At 40.0% G+C, this 19484-nt stretch overlaps 1 protein-coding gene across 1 annotated transcript in view; it reads right to left on the bottom strand.

Annotated features, from left to right (window-relative positions):
• eya4 (EYA transcriptional coactivator and phosphatase 4) overlaps positions 1 to 19484 on the bottom strand; it is a 94780-nt gene that overhangs the window by 68236 nt on the left and 7060 nt on the right. Inside the window, exon 2 of the mRNA XM_070542519.1 lies at positions 1596 to 1650. Coding sequence (XP_070398620.1) covers positions 1596 to 1628 — 33 coding nt within the window. The 5' untranslated portion in view covers positions 1629 to 1650. The remainder of the gene's footprint in view (positions 1 to 1595; positions 1651 to 19484) is intronic.

Genomic DNA, 19484 nt, shown 5'->3' with positions numbered 1-19484 from the left:
AGGGAGAGAGGCTTGATGGAGAAGGAGGAGGAGCAGAAGGAGAAGATGAAATTACACCTGTTCTGGTGGCTGACTAACGACTTTGAAATGTGAGCGGCCCTCGCTCGCCGCCAAAATCATTTTCCCAACTATACGGCCTGATCTTTGAACAAGCAGAACTGGGACGCTGTGCACCGAGGTGACGTAGAGGTGGAGCGGAGACACACTCAAACACGTCTGATGCAGTGTGTGTGTGTATATGTGTTGTTGTCTCAGGGGCGTATCATCAGTTTGCATTGTTTAACCTATTATTTAATCTATTTTTCTCCACATCCTCTGAAATCTAGTGGATTCTCAAATGAAGTCCCATTCACATTGAAGAATTGGCCAAAATAGAGCCCTCTGCATTTATTCCAAATGTGTGCACTCACCGTTTGCACAAATTCCAAGTTACTTTTGAAAAAGCAAGAAAGTCTGCAAGTGGAGGACATCTTTTGTACTTTGTAAAGATGTCAGAATTATTCACCTTCATTGATAGAAGTAGATGCTAGGGTTTATAAAGACTTCCGTAGAAGTAGAAGAATCACTTCAAGCTTTTTACTCGTGTAAAAAGTAAAAAACTGTAATGCATGCTGAAGAAAAAGCCACTGAGGCTAGGAATATACTTGCTTTTTGACTACACGTTGATGCAGGCGGCATGCTGCACTGCGTGTAGTACTGCAGGATTCCACTAGGGGGCACGGTACGGAACTAGATAGAGTACCGGATTTGTAAGGTACAAACAAAACAAACATGATGAAAAGAAGGGAGATCAGCAGCTGGTTAATTTTGAGACTACGACAGAAAAAAGATGACAGCGGTATCGTAGCAGGTATGTAAGACCTCTAAACCAGACACGGCGTGACAATGGCGAGTACGTTTTGCTTGTTTTTTCAACTCCCCCTACTGGTTGTTCACATATTGCAGCTAGCAAACGTGTCACATTAATTTCAGAGGATGCGCACAAACACTTCAGACGCAAGTTACGCTAGGCAGCCATGATGAACATGCAAACGTGGGATTAAAAAGTATATTCTTGGCCTAAGCTGCACACTACAGTAGCCCAAAGGAACATTTTTCCAAAAGGCCATATGGTATACTGTTGTAAAAAGAGGTTAATGTTGGCTAACAGACAATAGGGTTTGGATACCTAAAGATTCTACTTAAGTAAGGTAATGAAATATTTGTACTTTTTGGTGTAAATGTCCTTTAAGTCAGATTTTAGAGACTCAACATACAAAGAAAAAATTATGGCCAAGATAAACTGTTAAAGGAAATTTAGAAAGCCTGTAGAATAATTTAGTCCAGATCATTTATTCATGATGTAAGTCTTGGTGCTTGAAAGTAAAATGAGGAAATCATGAGAATTTAGCAATTTTCTTACACTTCGCCTAAAAGAATGTATGTTTTGGGTTAACTTCGCCTGCAGCCATATTGTTGCTGGACTGTCACACACACACACACACACACACACACACACACACACACACACACACACACACACACACACACACACACACACACAATAAAAGGTTGAGACACACCAACCTGAACACATACAGTGGACTTTAACTCACCATCTGTTCGCTCAGGTCCTGCGAGGCCTCCATGGCTTCTTTAGATCTGATCTCACTTTAAAAGAGAAGAAGAAGAAATGTCAGTGTCTGGATTATTGAACCAAACCAGATTTATTTTAAATTGCTACAAGTTGCTCACATGTTTTTGTGAGGAAATGTATTAAAGCTGATGAAACCACACACCATGATGTGGCGTTTGTACCTTCTGCCTTGTGTTTACAAGTGTTTGAGCAACAGGAGACCAAAGGAGGGAAGTGCAGCGTTAACTTCAGCATATCATCTTTGGCCGAGGGTGAAGTGGAGCGATAATTGCAGAAGTAAATATCAACATTGAAAATGGAGACGTGTAAATGATACGGCTGCTTGGCGGGCTCCGGACCAGAGACACAGCGGCTGACTGGTGCGCGAAGACAGTGAGTGACCTCGTTAATTCTAGACAGGAGACAGGTTGGCGGAGGGGAGCTTGGAAGTCGGGCAATTGTCTCCAACTCGAGTGAGACAAGACGCCACACTACAGAGCAAGAAATTATTTTCTGTTGCTGTAGGTGGCAGAAAGTGACACTGGGACAAAATGACCAGCAAAGGACACTTCTTTTTTTGTTTTTGTTTTCATTTTTATTGTACAAAGGGCATCAGAAGAGTTTGACGAACAAAATAGTTTGCTGCAAAGAAGCACACAAGCATGCAAACACAACAGTCCCTCCCTGTTACTAGATCTGTGGTTCCCATGCGGAGGTGTTTACAGCTTGGGTTTTTCCTGAGCTGAACACCGTTCTGCACCTGAACATGGAAAAAGCACCTTTCTGCTCATGGCGTTTTGGTTTTTGGATCAGCAAACAACACGTGTGCATTTATGTTGTTCGAATGCAAAATAAAAAGCAGCGCCTGGTCAGTATACCTAAAAAATGCCAGCTTGAAATAAAGTCTGAGTTCTATATACTAACAAGTAAAGAAAGAATCCAGAGTTTTCCTCTTTTCAGGAATTATTTATGACTTGTACACCCCTTTCAAAAGTACGGATTTGATCAGGAGCTCAATGAACAAAGGACAGTTTCCAGAATTTTCACAAGGATGGCTCTATTGAAAACTTGTTTTAACTCTATAACATGAAATTAAGGTTATTATTATAACTTAGATCCCAAAATCTTCAGTTTTACTAAAACTGGTTGAAGCAAAAATGAATACACCCCACAACAAAAACTACTACTAGTATTTTGTATTTTTACTTCTAGTAATTTGTATGACCACTGTTATTTTCAAGGACAGCACCAAGTCTTTTAGGCATGGAATGAACAAGTTGGTGACATACTGGAACATTATCTTTTTCCATTCTTCAAGAATAACCTCTTCTAGAGCACCATGTAGACACCATGAATTTCTCTTTGAAATCCTCACCTTTACAACGTCATACAGTTTTGAAACATTAGTTCCAACAACAGTGATCTTTGTCTATCACTCCAGAGTCTAGAGTCCCAGTAGTCTTCATCTCTTCCAGCATGGGCCCTAGATAATCCTAGGTGTGCGTTTGTGTGGATGGGCTTAAGGAGAGGCTTCCTTGGTGGATGATACCCATGCATGCCATTCCTGTGCAGTGTGTGCTGTATGGTGTCATGGGAAACAGTCACTCCAGTGTGGCTTTCCACTGCTTTAGCTAACTGCAGTGAACTTGCATGGAGATTTTCTTCAATCCTTCACATCAGAAGATGGTCCTGTCGAGATGTTAACTTCAGTGGATGGTCTGGACGTTTCTGTAAGATGGGGAGTACTCATTTTTGCCCAGCACTGTATATATATATACATACATAAATATATATGTTCAATATATAGCGGGATAATTATCACGCTATATATTGCAATATTGGCAGTCTTAAATGGTCTCTGTTATTTTTAAGTGACACTAACAAATATCAGAAGGTTATTTTTTATTTTAAAGATTATTATTCAAAAGCTGTTAAAAAAGTTTTGGAATAATAAACAAAGTTTACTTTAAACTAAAATCTTCAATAATTAATTCAATTCAATTCAAAAATACTTTATTAATCCCAGAGGGAAATTGATTGCTGTAGTAGCTCAGAATAATAATAATAATAATCAAGTCATCAAAGAGGTGTTGTATATTACAATGGCTGTTGGCAGGAACGATCTCCAGTAGCGGTCAGTGTTGCAGCCAAACTGAAGAAGCCTCTGACTGAAGACACTCTTCCGTTGTCGGACAGTCTTGTGAAGAGAATGCTCAGGGTTGTCCATCATTTTCTTGATTCTCTGGAGAATCCTTCTTTGCATTATCTCCTCCAGCGGTTCCACAGTCGTCCCCAGAACAGAACCGGCCTTTTTTATTAGGCTGTTGATCCTTTTCAGGTCCCTGCTTCTGATGCTGCTACCCCAGCATACGAAGGCTGGAGAGATTACACTCTCAACAACAGACTTGTAGAAGATCTGCAGCATCTTGCTACAGACATTGAAGGACCTAAGCGTCCTCCAGAAGTGCAGTCTGTTGTGTCCCTTCTTGTAAACAGCTTCGCTGTTCTTTCTCCAGTCCAGTCTGTTGTCCAGGTGAACTCCAAGGTATTTGTATTCCTCAACCACCTCCACTTCTTCTCCCATGATGGAAGCAGTGTTTGACTCCACCCTGTTTCTTCTGAAGTCTAAAATCATCTCCTTTGTTTTGTTCACGTTCAAGGTCAGATGATTGTTTCCACACCATGCCACAAAGCGCTCCACCAGCTCTCTGTACTCAGCTTCCTGTCCATCTCTGATACACCCGACAACTGCAGAGTCATCTGAGTATTCCTGTAGATGACAGGTCTCTGACTTGTACTGGAAGTCTGACGTGTACAGGGTGAAAAGGAATGGTGAGAGTACAGTCCCCTGTGGTGCTCCAATTTTACTGATGTTCACCTGGTTTGATGTGCAGTTCTTCTTGTGGGGCGACGGTGGCACAGGAGTTAAGTGCTCACCCCAAAATCAGAAGGTTGCAGGTTCAAACCCCGCTCAGTCTGTCGCTGTCGTTGTGTCCTTGGGCAAGACACTTAACCCACGTTGCCTGCTGGTGGTGGTCGGAGGGACCGGTGGCACCAGTGCTCGGCAGCCTCGCCTCTGTCAGTGTGCCCTAGGGCAGCTGTGGCTACATTGTAGCTCATCCCCACCAGTGTGTGAATGTGTGTGTGAATGGGTGAATGACTTATTGTGTTGTAAAGCGCCTTGGGGGGTTCCAGGACTCTAGAAGGCGCTATATCAAATACAGGCCATTTACCATTTACCATTTACCATTCAGCCTCACAAACTGTGGTCTGTTTGTCAGGTAGTCTTTCATCCAGGTGATAGTTGAGGCCCCCACCTGTGTCTTCTGGAGTTTCTGGCAAAGTACATCAGGCTGGATTGTGTTAAATGCACTGGAAAAATCAAAGAACATGACCCTCACAGTGCTGCCTGCTTTGTCCAGATGACAGTGGATTGGTTGAAGCAGCTGGATGATTCTTGTGGATCCACAAACTACTCAAGACCTGAGTGGAGAGATTCGGTGAGACAAGTTTGTTGTTTGTCTCTGTGGTACCGAGAGAAAATCCTAGGTGACCAGAGAATGAAGTGGTGTCGTCCGCCGTGAATAGGATGGTTTTGACGGGTTCTTTTGAATGCTGTCTGTATTGGCTTGGTTTTCTGCATTTTAGCCGAAATTAGAAATGCAACTCTGGTGTAAGAAATAGATGGTGTCGTTCGCCATGAATATGATGGTTTTGTAAAGTGGTATGATAACTATGGCGATTCAAATTATGGTGACATCCGCCTTGAATAGGATGGTTTTGACAGGTTCCTTGAATGCTGTTTTGGTCAAAGAGAAAGATATACAGATTCCGGGAATGCTGTAATCTGGCTTGGGTTTTTGACCGTTTTAGCCGGAGAATTAGAAACGTGCTCTAGTTATCTGTGTTGTTGTTTGTTCTTAGATGTTGTCTGCTTTAATTTTTGTTCGAATGGATGAGAAAGTGTCTGGACTTGCTTATTCTCGTAGAAAGAAGGATATTGCAACTCATTTGCACACGTCTCAAGTTGGTGGTCAGACTTCTAAACTGGTTGGCTGATAAGCGAGCCCCGCTGTGGGTAGATACACAGTTGGAGGGTGGATTCGCAAGCCTGAATCTGACCTCATGCGAAAGTAGAGACGGTGTGTATCGATATGGGGGGGGGGTACTCACAAAATACTTTTTGAGTTAATATTGTACACTGATGGAAATGTCAATCCAGGAAATGTGGAAATGATCTGAAGATTATCAGAGGATTGATGGTAAACGTGATTTTGATAACCGCAGGCGTGTCACAAATGTATTATGCTTGCGAGGAAGCACAGAGTAGTGGAGATAAAAGAAAAGGTTGAAAATGTGAAACAGAGAGGAGGCAAGGCCTGCCTAAAGAATCTAAACAACCGCAGCTGTGCTCTGAGCCTGAGCCGCCAAGGTCAATTGCGGCCTGAACGGTACAGCTAGAGAATAAAAATGACAAATATAATTTGAACAGATTCTCATAATTGTTATTTATTTGTTTTTGCTGTTAAGCACAGCTGCTGAAGACTTTATTGCATTTGAGCCCCTCTACGTGGACTTCAATAAGTCCAGCCAACATATTTCATGTTCAGAATACACGCTGTCCACTGAGGTGAATATATAGTAAATTATTTGCAAATTATTAAATGTTACAAACAATATTTGTTGAAATTTGTTTCATTCACACCCAAAGATAAATGAGAATAATTGTTAAATAATCATGGTTGAAGATTTCATAATTCATGCATCAAAAGCTTAATCACTGGCCAAATATTTAGTTCCTGGTATTCTGGTGATTAATATAATTTGAACTATAACCTGTGTCACTTTTAGTGGCTGGAAGTGAAGGGGTTTACTGGAATCCCTCAGTTTGAGACATTGACTGTTTATCAGTACTTGGTAGTAAAAGAGTGCCCAAATAAAAGCTAAGCGTGTATATTTTGGTCTAAACAGTATTCTCAGACCAACTAAAACTAATGACTATTGTCAAATTGCATTTTATCTCCTTATTTTTGTTTTAAAATCTTCGTTTCTGACGTTTAAAGTCAAGACAAGGGAGTTCAGCGGATGACAATCGCACCCGGGTGGAAGTAATCTGGTGGGCAGTACCTGTTGAATTCAAAATCTGCACTTTGAACACTCTAAAAAATATCAGTTGTCATTAACTGAATCTCCTGGTGTCTGTCCAATGTAGGAACTTGTTCAGATCTCCGATTAGCGGGCTTTGTGATCAGAACAAGGGGAGAAATAGTCTGGAGGTAAGATAAAATGAGACAGCAGATTAAAGCTGCTGTAGGGAATTTACATTTTAAAAGTTTAAATTGGTTTAATTCTTCATGTATTTCCAGCTTGGGAACTTTCAAAATGCTTTGACACAGAATTTCACGCTCCTCTGTGTCTGGGTTGAAAAGCAAGCTCGTATCAGAATGTGAACACGCATTCTAACAGACCTTGGGCACAAGTGAGACAATATCCTATCAGCCATGTGATTCTTGAACAGAAATCAGAAAAGCTTCTAATATATTCCTAAAAGATAAACAATGACAAAAGGGAAGAGTAACTCTGAGTTGTTAATTTCACTTAAAAGTTGGTTATGGATAAGTTAATGTTTTAATTTAAATATGGGTTTTGCGCACTTTTAAATTTAGAATGAAGTAGCAGGACAGTTGATTAGAATTCATCTGTCCTCTCTGGAATTTAAACATTTGCCCGTGTTTTGGGACCGGCTGAGATTAGGCTAATGTTGACACAGCGGTTCAACCTTGCTCACTTTGGAATTAGGAGAAATATAAAGTTATGTAGTTTCTGGCTGAACCATTTAATATTGGTAAAATTTAAACCGATTAACGAACAGATTTGTTGCTGACCACATCACATAGTAAATTTTGTACATGACCACATATTTTAATTCATTGTAGGACAGGCAGTATGATATTGCCTACATTTCATAACTTGGATTTCATAAAACATGATAAAAGTTTAAAAATCTTTGTACATACCTACATTTATTTTATAAATAGGATTTAGAGGATGAATGAGTGATTTGGCAGTTTCTTAGTAAGATTTAATAGTTACTTTTTCTTTTTAATGTGACTGAGTGTAATTATGCCACTTCTCAGGGCCACATGCCCTGAAAATGAGACCCTCACTGTTTCCTTGAACTCCTTCTGTGTAGGTTGGTGAATATTTTCTGTTATTTTTGCTAAATCTTTATTTTGCCCCTACTTAGTACCTAATCAGCTCCCACTTCATTATCACCTTCTTAATTAAAAACATGAGGGAGCAGCTCTCGCCCTTGACATCACCACTGTTTTGTTATTGCTAGACAAGCATTATGAGATGACGCTTGTCCTAAATGACCCTTATTTGATCAGTAGCATAATGACCTGACATGATGGTCACATTATTCTGAGAATGACCTGATTACATAAGCATCTAGTATTTTCTACGTTTGTCCGCCTTTAATTTTGTTTATTTTGTTTATTTCTTGTTGTTTTGTGAGTATAAACGCTTTAGTTGGTCATAATCACACTTAGTTATACTCCTCTGCTTGACCCTTAAGCTACTTAGGGTTCTTCCTCAAGCACTTCCTTGTTTCCCATATAATAACCATTTTATATGAGTACACCTTTGTAAATTATGAATTATTTCTTTTGTTTAGAATGTCTTTTCCCTTCCTGAAACGATTATCATATTTTCAAACACCTTTAGGGTTGTGTGTATCTAAGAACACCATCAGTTGTTTTATTTTTGATCGTTCACTGTCTCTGTTTCCCTAGATAAATCTGTTGTCAAATTTAACTTACTGAGCTTTAATTTAGCAGTATTTATCTCCTGTTGACAAAGTTTACACATTATTTGAGTTGCATTATTGAGTACCATGGTACATTGTTGATGTACTCTGAAGCAACCTTACCTTACTGAATCTATGTGGAGTTGAAATATTATTTTTATAATTAGGACTGGTTTCGTTGTTAGTTAACTCCAGTTTTAGAAGCAAAGATATTAAATTAAGAAGTCACTAGAGGTGAGTTTCTGGCATTATGAGAGCAAACACATAGAGTCTATGATATTATTATTTTTTGATATGAGCTTGGAGATGCTGACAAGCTCACCCTTTTTTACTAGATGGATTGATTCTTTTGATTTCATTGGATTACAATTTTTGCTACAGTTCTTTTCCTACAATTTCTCCTGTTACTCCTAGGTGATGTAAATCACTTTTTGTGTTTATTTTCTATTTTCTTTGCACGAACTATGGTTTTTTGTTAGTTGTTTGGTTTGTTTTGGGGTTGTTTTGTTGTTGTTTGCACACTGTGTTGCACGACTCTGCCCCTTGCTGACGTGAAGTAGTACGGTAATTGCAAGTTCCTTGGAATGGGTGTTCTTTCACATGTATGTGAGGTCCAATTTTAACGTTGGGTTGGCGCAATGCTTGCCGGTATCGGACCCTTTTTTGTTTATGTTTAGTTTCTGGTGAGCCATGAGTTGCCTCATGCCTCAAGAGGATGGGAGGCTGATAATGATTTCCTCACATTACACTGCCTGGATGGAATTACTATAAATATTGGGTGATAAGGATTTTTGCTGAAAACAATTCAAAATCTACAGTGATCTCCCAGAATGTTATGTTTATGTTTGTTTATGTATTTAGCAGAGGTTTTTGTCCAAAGCGACTTACAAGTGATAATCGGCATGTTGCCCTTGAGGCTAACAACAACAATAACAACAACAACTTGACATCAGTCATGGACAGGAGGGAACAAGGAGTGGACAGTAGAGAGGGGGACGGGTGCAGGGAAGGTGCTAGTTTAGAAGATGCTCTCTGAAGAGCAGGGTCTTCAGGAGTTTCTTGAATATTGAAAAGGAAGCCCCTGTTCTGGTAGTGCTTGGTAGGTCATTCCACATTTGTGGAACGATGCATGAGAAGAGTCTGGATTGTCCTGAGGGTGGTGTAGGCACTGCTAGCCGACGATCCTGTGATGACCGGAGCGGCCGGGCCGAGACGTAAGCCTTTGCAAGAGGATTCAGGTAGATGGGAGCCGTACCATCTCGGACTTTGTATGCTAGTGTTAGCCATTTGAATTTGATGCGTGCTGCTAGTAGAGGTGGGAAAAATGATCGATTCTAAGATGCATCGCGATTCAGCCGTGCATGATTCCGCATCGATGCAGCAACGTGACTGTTGAGGGTCTGCCCTCATGAGGAAATTACTGTGCAGTGATTTTCTCTAAAAACTGTGTTAAATTGCTCTGAAAAAGCAAATAATCACATCAGCGCCAAGAAACTTCATTTCCCATGATGCTTTGCACACAGAAGCGTGAGGACCTCTGAACTCCTAGGGTCCTGCCTGCATGAATGTGTTTAAGTGCTGAGGAGCAGAGAGGAAAGTTCTCTTTCGTTCCAGCCTCAGCTGGCGGTGAAGGGGTCGATTTCTGCTAAGGGTCGGACACGACAAGAGGCCAAGCCGCAGAAAACAGCGGAAAACCATAAAATCAGAGCGAACCACCCGGAGACGCTCCACTGAAGAGGACGAAGCAGAACTGCAGAGGAGCAGCGTAAATTCACATCGGATCAGCGAACACAAGGGACGCCTTGCTTTGCTTCAGAACAGCTGTTTGCTCCTGCAAGTTTTATTTCATTTTTACTTTTATCTTTTCTGGTTCTTCTAGACCACAATAAGCAATTACACCGCGCTATTGCTTCAAAATACCCACGGTTTTTCTCTATCTTCCGTACCAAACACGTCAGATATCTACCGTGAAGTAAGATCTTTTGTTTATCATTTTAAAATCTGGGTTATTGTCGGTCAGCTGTGGCCAGGCTGGTTGACTGTTTAGATTAAATAATTTACGAGTGATCTTTGTTGTTTTGTTAACTTTTGAAGTGTTTAAGTTACTGTGAAATTTAGTCTAAAGTACAAGTAAACTTTATTTTTCTTTGTCTGGAGAGTGAGAAGAAAAGGTTACTTCACTGAAGTTCTCAAGCTCACACACACATCTCAAGGACACACACTCCCCCGCACACCTGCTGTGGGAAGACAAAGCATTCGTTTACACACACACACACACACACACACACACACACACACACACACACACACACACACACACACACACACACACACACACACACACACACACACACACACACACACAGTTGATTTCACACACACACACACACACACATCTCTAATTATATCAAATTGTCTTACATTATTATCCCTTGTTTAATTAAATGTTATAAAATTCAGATTTTGCCTCCCGTGACTTGCTTGTGTTGGTGTGAAAATCTCTGCTCCTAGAAGATTCCACGAACTTTAAGAAAGACTGATAAGGGTTTGGATTCAATTTTTCACCGGTTAAAAGGGGAATGGTGCCCCGAAGATCAGAGGCGGTTTTACCATTAGGCATAGGTAGGCGGCCGCCTGGGGCCCCCTTGTGTTGGGGGGCCCCCTAGCCCTGACCGCCAGCACCCCTCTGTTAATGCCACAATATTCTTATTACCAACCTGTGGCCGACGGGATTGGACATGCACACTTCTCATTACCATAATTCCTGAACCGTTCAAGATATCATTAAAATTCCAAAAGTGCTGAAAAGATTAAAAATGGGGCTTTTCGTGCATATACAATACATTACGGTAGCCACCGGGATTCCCTGTCTTGAGCGCACCGAATCACAACAAAGAACCAGAGACGTGCTGAGTTTGTCATCCAAAATGCTCCGTTTTATAACTTTTGAATGGCTGATCAGATCCAGGAAATTCCAACGGTTCCTAAAAGTACATAAAAGCAGCTTTCCAACGATCTATAGCATGAAGCAATCAGAGTTAGGGAAAATATCGCTACGAGGGGAAATCCTGTTGTACAGCCTGATTGAAACGGAGCGCAGCGCCGCGGTGAAAGCGGATAACGGAACGGGGAAGCTAATTAGCATAAAAACCAGCATGCAATTATGTAAATGCATCAAAGAAAATCAACACGATCTATTAGGTGTCCCAGAAGGCTTATATCTGAAGACAGTGACCATGAAGAAGGACAGATCTCCAGTGAACCAGGATATGAACATTTGTTCAGTCTTTATTTTTATATTTGAACAACCCTCAACTATTTGCTAATTGTAAGATTCAGCATCATTCCAGCATTATTTATATTTTTACAATAAATAATTATTTTTGCTAAAACAAACGTTTTTGGTATAGCAGTGCACAGTGTGCCAGAGAAGCACCCCATGGCAGTGTGAGGTGTGCAGGACTCTGCCTGCAGCTGGAGAGAAACTGCTTCAAGGTCTACCACATCAAATAAAAACGTCTGAAAGTTTCTAAAAATAAATGGTCTTAAAAACTTCTAAAAGACACCAAGGTTCAAACTTTTTTAAGAATAGATGCATTTCAGTTCAAAGTTTAAATTGTTTGCCCAGTAATTTTGAAGTTCAGTAATAACTGTAAAAAATTCAAATCCGTTTTTGCTTTTTTCACTTTTAAGCAGATTTTTCAAAGGCTGTAATAGAAATACATTCTAAATAGAAGAAGAAGAAGAAGAAGAAGAAGAAGAAGAAGAAGAAGAAGAAGAAGAAGAAGAAAATATCATTTCTATAGCGCCTGTCAAGATAAAAATCACGAGGCGCTTCACAAAAACAAAAATATAAATATAAAAAAGCATTTAGAAAATGTTTAAAATATATTTAAAATGAGCAAAAATAGGCAATTGGGATTTAAAAGAAAAAATGTTAAGAAAGAGAGAGAGTGAACAGGAAAGAGGGAAATCAGTGGATCCTGAGGAAGGTGGAATAGGTGGGGAGAGCAGAATAAAGACAGAGTGGTGAAGAAGGTCATACAAAAGCCAGCTTGAACAAGTGAGTCTTCAGCTGCTTTTTAAAGGAGACCACTGAGTCCACTGATCTCAGGCTCAGGGGGAGAGATTTCCAGAGTCTGGGGGCCACAGCAGCAGATGATCTGTCACCTTTGGTCTTTAGCCTGGTGCTGCACAACCAGTAGGCTTTGATCACTGGACCTCAGGGACCTGCTGGGGGTGTAGGGACTAAGAAGATCACCAAGGTAAGATGGTGCTTGTCAATGTAAGGCCCTATAGACCAGAACCAGGATCTTGAAATGAAACCTGAAGTTGACTGGCAACCAGTGAAGCTGGAGGAGAAGCGGGGTGATGTGGGTGTGTTTGGAGGACTTGGTCAGAAGCCGAGCACAGGTGTTCTGAACCACCTGTAGACGGTTTCAAACGTTCCATGAGAAACGTTATACATCTGAATATGACTCTTCCTCACAGAAAGGTTTCCTAGACTCACTAGATTTTAACACCGTGGACAATGAAGCCTTGGAAACGTTAGAAAAGGATCTAAGCTTGCAAGAATAATCAGAAGCCATAGTACATTATTCTAGTGGAAAAGCGCCTGGACCTTTTGCATTTCCAATTGAAATATATAAATTTTTTAAAGCTAAGTTAATTCTACCTTTGTTCGAAATGTTTAAAGAATCTTATAACAGGGGTTTATTCCCTACGTCACTAAACACGGCAATGATTTCGTTGATATTAAAACCTGGAAAGACACCCACTCATTGTGGATCTTATAGACCAATATCACTACTCAATAATGATTTAAAAATTTTGTGTAAAGCTTTGGCAAGCAGACTAGAGGAGGTCATTCCCTGCATAGTTCACCCAGACCAATGTGGATTTGTGCGAGGCCGCTATGGTCTCCATAATATAAGAAGACTTCTCAATATTATATATGAGAAAGCAGGCTCTCTAGACCACTCAGTCCTATCTTTAGACGCTGAGAAAGCGTTTGACAGGATAGAGTGGGAATATTTATTTGAAGTTCTGCAGAGGTTTGGTTTAGGTCCGAATTTCCTTAAATGGATTAGACTTTTATATTCCAACCCACAGGCCAAAATAATGACTAATGGACTTGTTTCCGCACCTTTTAATTTAAAACGAGGAACAAGACAGGGCTGTCCCCTTTCCCCATTGCTATTTGTTTTGGCCATTGAGCCTCTCGCTATGGCCATTCGCAAACGAGGGAACATAACAGGAATAAAAACTAATAATATGGAACACAAAATTTCCTTGTATGCAGATGATATTATATTATTCTGTACTAATTTAAAAAGATCACTCCCAAACTTACATACCTTGATAACAACTTTTGGTACTTTTTCAGTTTACAAAGTAAATAATGACAAATCAGTAATAATGTTCCTATCTGATAAAGAGAGACTAAATCCCCCAATCAAAACTTCTTTTTCCACCTCAAAATATGGGTTTTCGTACTTAGGAGTTAAAATTACCCCTACAATAGAAGAAATAATCTCAGCCAATTATACACCTTTAGCAAATATAATTTCCGAACAAATTAATAAATGGACAACATTGCCTATTTCTATGATAGGTCGTATAAATATTTTGAAAATGTCAGTTCTTAGTAGGTTTTTATACCTTTTTCAGTCTATTCCACTCTCCCCACCTCTTAGTTATTTTAAATCTTTGAATAAAACATTCACCAATTTTATTTGGAACAATAAACGACCACGACTTAGACTTTCATTATTATATTTACCATATGATAGAGGAGGATTTCAGGTTCCAAACTTATTATGGTACTTCTGGGCAGCTCAAATTAGGATGGGTATGTTTTACTTTGAACCAATAAATAAATCCCCAGCTTGGGTCAATATTGAGGCTCAAAATATTGCAATTTCTCCAAACCTTTATATATATTCATCAAATATAAAGAAATTGTTGAAAGTAACCAAAAACCCATTTTTAAAAAATACAATTAAAATATGACATGAGGTAGGAAACTGCCTTGATGGGACTAGACAGCTATTCCCTCTTACGCCAATTTTTGGCAATGAAGAATTTCCTCCAGGGAGAAACGACCCAGGATTTAAAACTTGGTCTCTAAAAGGACTAGCAACAATCTCTGACTTGTATAAAGGAAAGAATATGAGAACTTTCCAAGACCTGGTGACTAACTTTAGTATTCCCCCAAAACACTTTTTTAAATATCTTCAAGTTAGAAACTTCATTAAATCAAGTCAAAATGGCAACCTTGCCCCACCTGCACCATCAACTTTAGATGAGATTACGGCTAAATATAAGTCAGGTAAGGGACAGATTTCCATTATATACAATGAGATAATTAAAAGTTCTAAGGATTCATCAATGAGCATCTTCAGAGCCTGGAACTCCGATATGGGTGGAACCGTATCAGAGGAAGAGTGGACAGAAACTTGTTCATTAATTAAGACCCAGACTGTTAATACAAACTCCAAATTACTTCAGTACAAATGGATGACCAGACAATATATCACACCAACTAAGTTACATAAGTTCAACCCTGATGTACCTGACACATGTATTAAATGTAAGTCTCAAAGGGGATCCTTATTTCATTGTGTGTGGGAAAGTCAACCAATATTACATTTTTGGAAGGAGACTCTTTTAATTATTGGTAAAATAATTAATGGAGTAATACCTGTAGACCCTAAGTTGTGTGCTTTAAACATATATCCTAACAACTTTATCCTTTCTAATTCTAAAAAACATCTTATGGATATTTGTCTATTGGAGGTTAAAAGATGTATTGCACGTTGCTGGAAAAAACCTAACATTTGTGCAACTTCAGACTGGTTGGAAGCTATGACATCCTTTGTGGCTTTAGAACAAATAAGCTATTTTACAAAACATATGTTAGATAAATTTGATGAGATCTGGAAGTTATTTTTTGCTTTTTTGGAAACGGGTAATACAATGTGAAACGACAAAGTAATTTGATATTGTTAATGTATGCAGGGGGTGTGTCTTTTTTTTTTGTTTGTTTTTTTTTTTTTACACTTTATTTCACTCCCTTATTTTTTTTTTTTTGTTCTACTTCAAACATACCATGAATTCAGGTTTGCTAACAGAAGGGAAATGAAAATTGGTATTGGGCACAATGTTTTCATGTTTGTTTATCTGTATATTTATGCCACATAATTGTCTCTTGCCTTTTTTTATGATTTGAGTGGAGTTATTTTCATTATATGTGTTGGTACCCAAATGAAGAAAATCAATAAAAAAATTGTTAAAAAAAAAGAAGATCACCAATGTAAGATGGTGCTTGTCCATGTAAGGCCCTATAGACCAGAACCAGGATTAAGAAATGAACCCTAAAGTTGACTGGCAGCCAGTGAAGCTGGAGGAGAAGTGGCTTCACGTTTCTTTTCGTGAATTGTTATAATGGTTTGGAAATACAAACCACACACTGAAAGCTGAGGTTGTTCTGAAAAAAGGAGAAGAGTTACACACATTTTGCACTTTTTATTACAATTTTACAGCCATAAGATAAAAAAAAATACCAGGCGGCCCTGTTATAATTATGTCATAAGAGGGTTATTAAGACTGTGATGCACAAGCAGGAAGTGATTGGTAGTCATTCCACTCCAATCCAGTTGGTGGCAGTAATGCACCAAATTGTTGTTTGCCAAGTGCCATAAGACCACAAATAAGAATAAGAAGAGAGGCGGGAGCATTCGTAACAAACTCAAAGCGATAGTCAAAACATTAAGCATGACATGAAGTTATCCTAGTGGCTCCAATAAGAGAAAGAAGCAGCATGCTTTTATCTTCACTTCTGAAAGTGACGTTGTTTTTCGATGTAAACATCAAAAGGAAGCAGAAAGGAAAGACAATGGAAAATGTTTAAAGGGAGGAAAACAGACCAAAATGGAAAATAGAAAAAAAATAACTAAGGCTAAAGCACAGGAGCACTGACAGAAAAAAGAAAGCAGAGCAAATATTGAAAGCACTCAAAGGGAGGGAAATACAGGAAAAAAAGAGGAGGACTAATAAAAAGGGAAAATAACTCGTGTCAGAAGAGGGGAGAGTTTCGCAAATCCAGTTAAAGGTAAGATTGTCGAAAATTTAGTGTAAGGGGCCCCATGTCTGTGTTCGCCTTGGGCCCCCAAATTGCTAAATCCGCCCCTGCCGAAGATACCTAATTGTATCTTAATTAATTAATACATCCGTAAATATTCCCATATTTACAGAATTTATTGAAGAATCCAAAAGTAAGCAAAAGCTTACAAATTATTCGCTTCCTAATAACCCCAACAGTGACATAATGAGATTTTCTCCCTATGTCTATGTCGGGGGTCGGCAACCCGCGGCTCTTAGCATCCATCTGATGCGGCTCTCTGTGCTTGTAAAATAATGAATGGATATTTAAATAAAATGCTTTATATTTTACTGCATTAATTTTACATCTGTATGCCAATTCTAAATGTAAAGATTGTCTGCGTAAACCTGAACAGTTCCAACCCGGTCTTACTGTGAGACCGGGTTGACGGGTCACGCTTGTGCGTAATCATATCGGCGCATTCTGAGCTGACGAGGATGTGAGATTCTGGGCTTCTCCTCAGACAGCTCCTGGATGCGTCGCCACATTGGAGACAGGAACAAGCACTATTCAGCCAAAGTTTCATAATCAAGGAACATTTTCTAAGTGACAAGTCTCACTTCAGTCGGAGGAATCTTCCTGCATGCGCTCTGGTTCTGCGACGTGCTCCAAGCCCCTCTCCACACCTTCAGCTCGCTGTGGACCTAATGTAGTACAAGCTTACAGTGAGCTGCGCTGAGCAGTGTCCAGCTCAGATGTTCTGATGGGAATCTTTTCTTGACTGATTTAGCTACATCTGCGATGTGCGTAGAATAGTGTCAGTTTGTCTGCATGCGTCGGGGTAATTCTTTCTATTCTTTCTCCATCAAAATAAACGGTCAAATACGGGAACTGTCCAGTCAACACAAGCCCTGCTTTTAGCTGTTCTGTTTTCTTGTGAAAATTGTTGCGCAGAGATAAAATTAAACTTGATTAACACCAGAGCCAGGCACACTGCACCGTTATCTCCGTCACTGTAAATGAGGGAAAAGCAAAATGATTGGATCCTTTTCTGACCTTCCCCACCTACAAAGTTTAATTACAACAATCAAACGCGACAGAGCCTGGATTTGTATTCTGAACAGTCTAAACATGTTTTAAAAAGAAACGTATGACAAAAGTGGCACCTGCTCAGTAAAACCACCAACAGGGTGAAAAATATCAAAATATTGTCGGCAGAGACGGGCTACAACTTCTGGATCCACTTTATATAATCGTTTTATTGATTATCGTCTTATGAAAGATAACTTTGACGTACACGAGCGACCGGTACTGGCTGCTATCACCTGTTGTGAGCAGCTCTCTGCTGTCTGAGGGTAGGCCCCGCCCACAACGCTGCGGCTGCTGTGGCTTCCAGTGTTTTCTTTACTGTGGGAAACAGGTAATAATGGCTCTTTGATGGGAACAGGTTGCCGACCCCGGTCTATGTCTATGCAGGACAATAAAGTTTTGAGATTTTACAACTACTTCTGGGGGCAGAGTTGCAATGACATGCCACTGCATTGCCCTAGCGCCAATTTAAAACAGAAAAGGCGGACAGGGATACAGGGCCAACATTACCAGTAATCAAAGATGTACCCGTTACATTTAAATCGGATGTCTGGGGTAATTTCGGTTTTGGGATCCTGGATGTGAAATAATCACTTAACACAGTATTTGTTTACTATTTTAAAGTTCAGTAATATTCTATCTTAAAGCTGCTCTACCGAAAACATTATTTCTTATATTATTTAAGTAATTATAGGCAGCACACTTAAAAAAGTATTGCTCACTATAGTGAATAGATGAATGTTCTGTTTTTCAGGGATTTCGAAATCAAAAAGAAATTGAAAACTATTCTACTGCTTTTATTAAGTAATGAAAATTTTTGTGTGAAGAATCGTGATGCATTTCAGACTCAAATCGAATCATTAGGCAGATAATCGGAATCGGATCGAATCGTGAGGCAGGTAGAGATGCACACCACTAGCTGCTAGCGGTAGCCAGTGGAGCTCAATGAACAGAGGGGTGACGTGTGCTTTTTGGCTAATTGAAGACCACATGCGCCGCTGCGTTCTGGACCATTTGAAGAGGTCTCACAGTACAGCCTGGAAGACCAGTTAGAAGGACATTGCAGTAATCGAGGCGGGAGATGACAGTAGATTGCACCAGGAGCTGGGTGGCATGTTGTGTTAGGTATGGTCTGATCTTTCGTATGTTATACAGCGCAAAGCGCCATGAACGAGCAACAGAGGCAACATAATCTTTAAAGGTCAGGTGTTCATCAATCACAACACCCAGATTTCGAGCTGCCTTTGAAGGAGCCAGAGATAGGAAGTAATTTTGGATTGAGATATTGTGCTGTATGGATGGTTTTGCTGGGATGACAAGTAGATCAGTTTTAGAGAGGTGGAGCTGGAGATGGTGGGATTTCATCCATTTTGATATGTCAGAGAGAGTTTGATATTCGTGCAGAGACAGTGTGGTCGTCCGGTGGAAATGACAGATAGAGCTGGGCGTCATCTGCATAGCAGTGGTAGGAGAAGCCATGTGATTGAATGAGCTCACCCAGTGTGGTGGTGTATATGGCAAAGAGAAGAGGTCCTAGTACAGAGCCCTGGGGCACTCCTGTAGAAAGAGGGTGCACGGTAGAGGATTGTCCAAGCCAATATACACTCAATGATCATCCTGTGAGGTAAGATTCAAACCAGGCGTGTGGTTTCTCTGTGATGCCTATGGTAGAGAGTGTGGACAAAAGGAAGCCATGGTTGAGTGTCAAATGTAGCCGACAAGTTGAGCAGGATAAGCACTGAGGATTTGGCAGTCGCTTTAGCTTCTTTTAAGGATTCCGTCACTGCTAACAGAGCAGTTTCAGTGGAGTGGCCCTTTTTGATTCCAGATTGGTAAGGGTCAAGCAGGCAGTTTTGTGAGAGGTA

The sequence above is a fragment of the Nothobranchius furzeri genome, chromosome 2 (genome assembly GCF_043380555.1).
Source record: "Nothobranchius furzeri strain GRZ-AD chromosome 2, NfurGRZ-RIMD1, whole genome shotgun sequence".
NCBI lineage: Eukaryota > Metazoa > Chordata > Actinopteri > Cyprinodontiformes > Nothobranchiidae > Nothobranchius > Nothobranchius furzeri.
The sequence above is the reverse complement of the archived record's forward strand: the minus strand, read 5'-3'. Positions and strand labels throughout refer to the sequence as shown.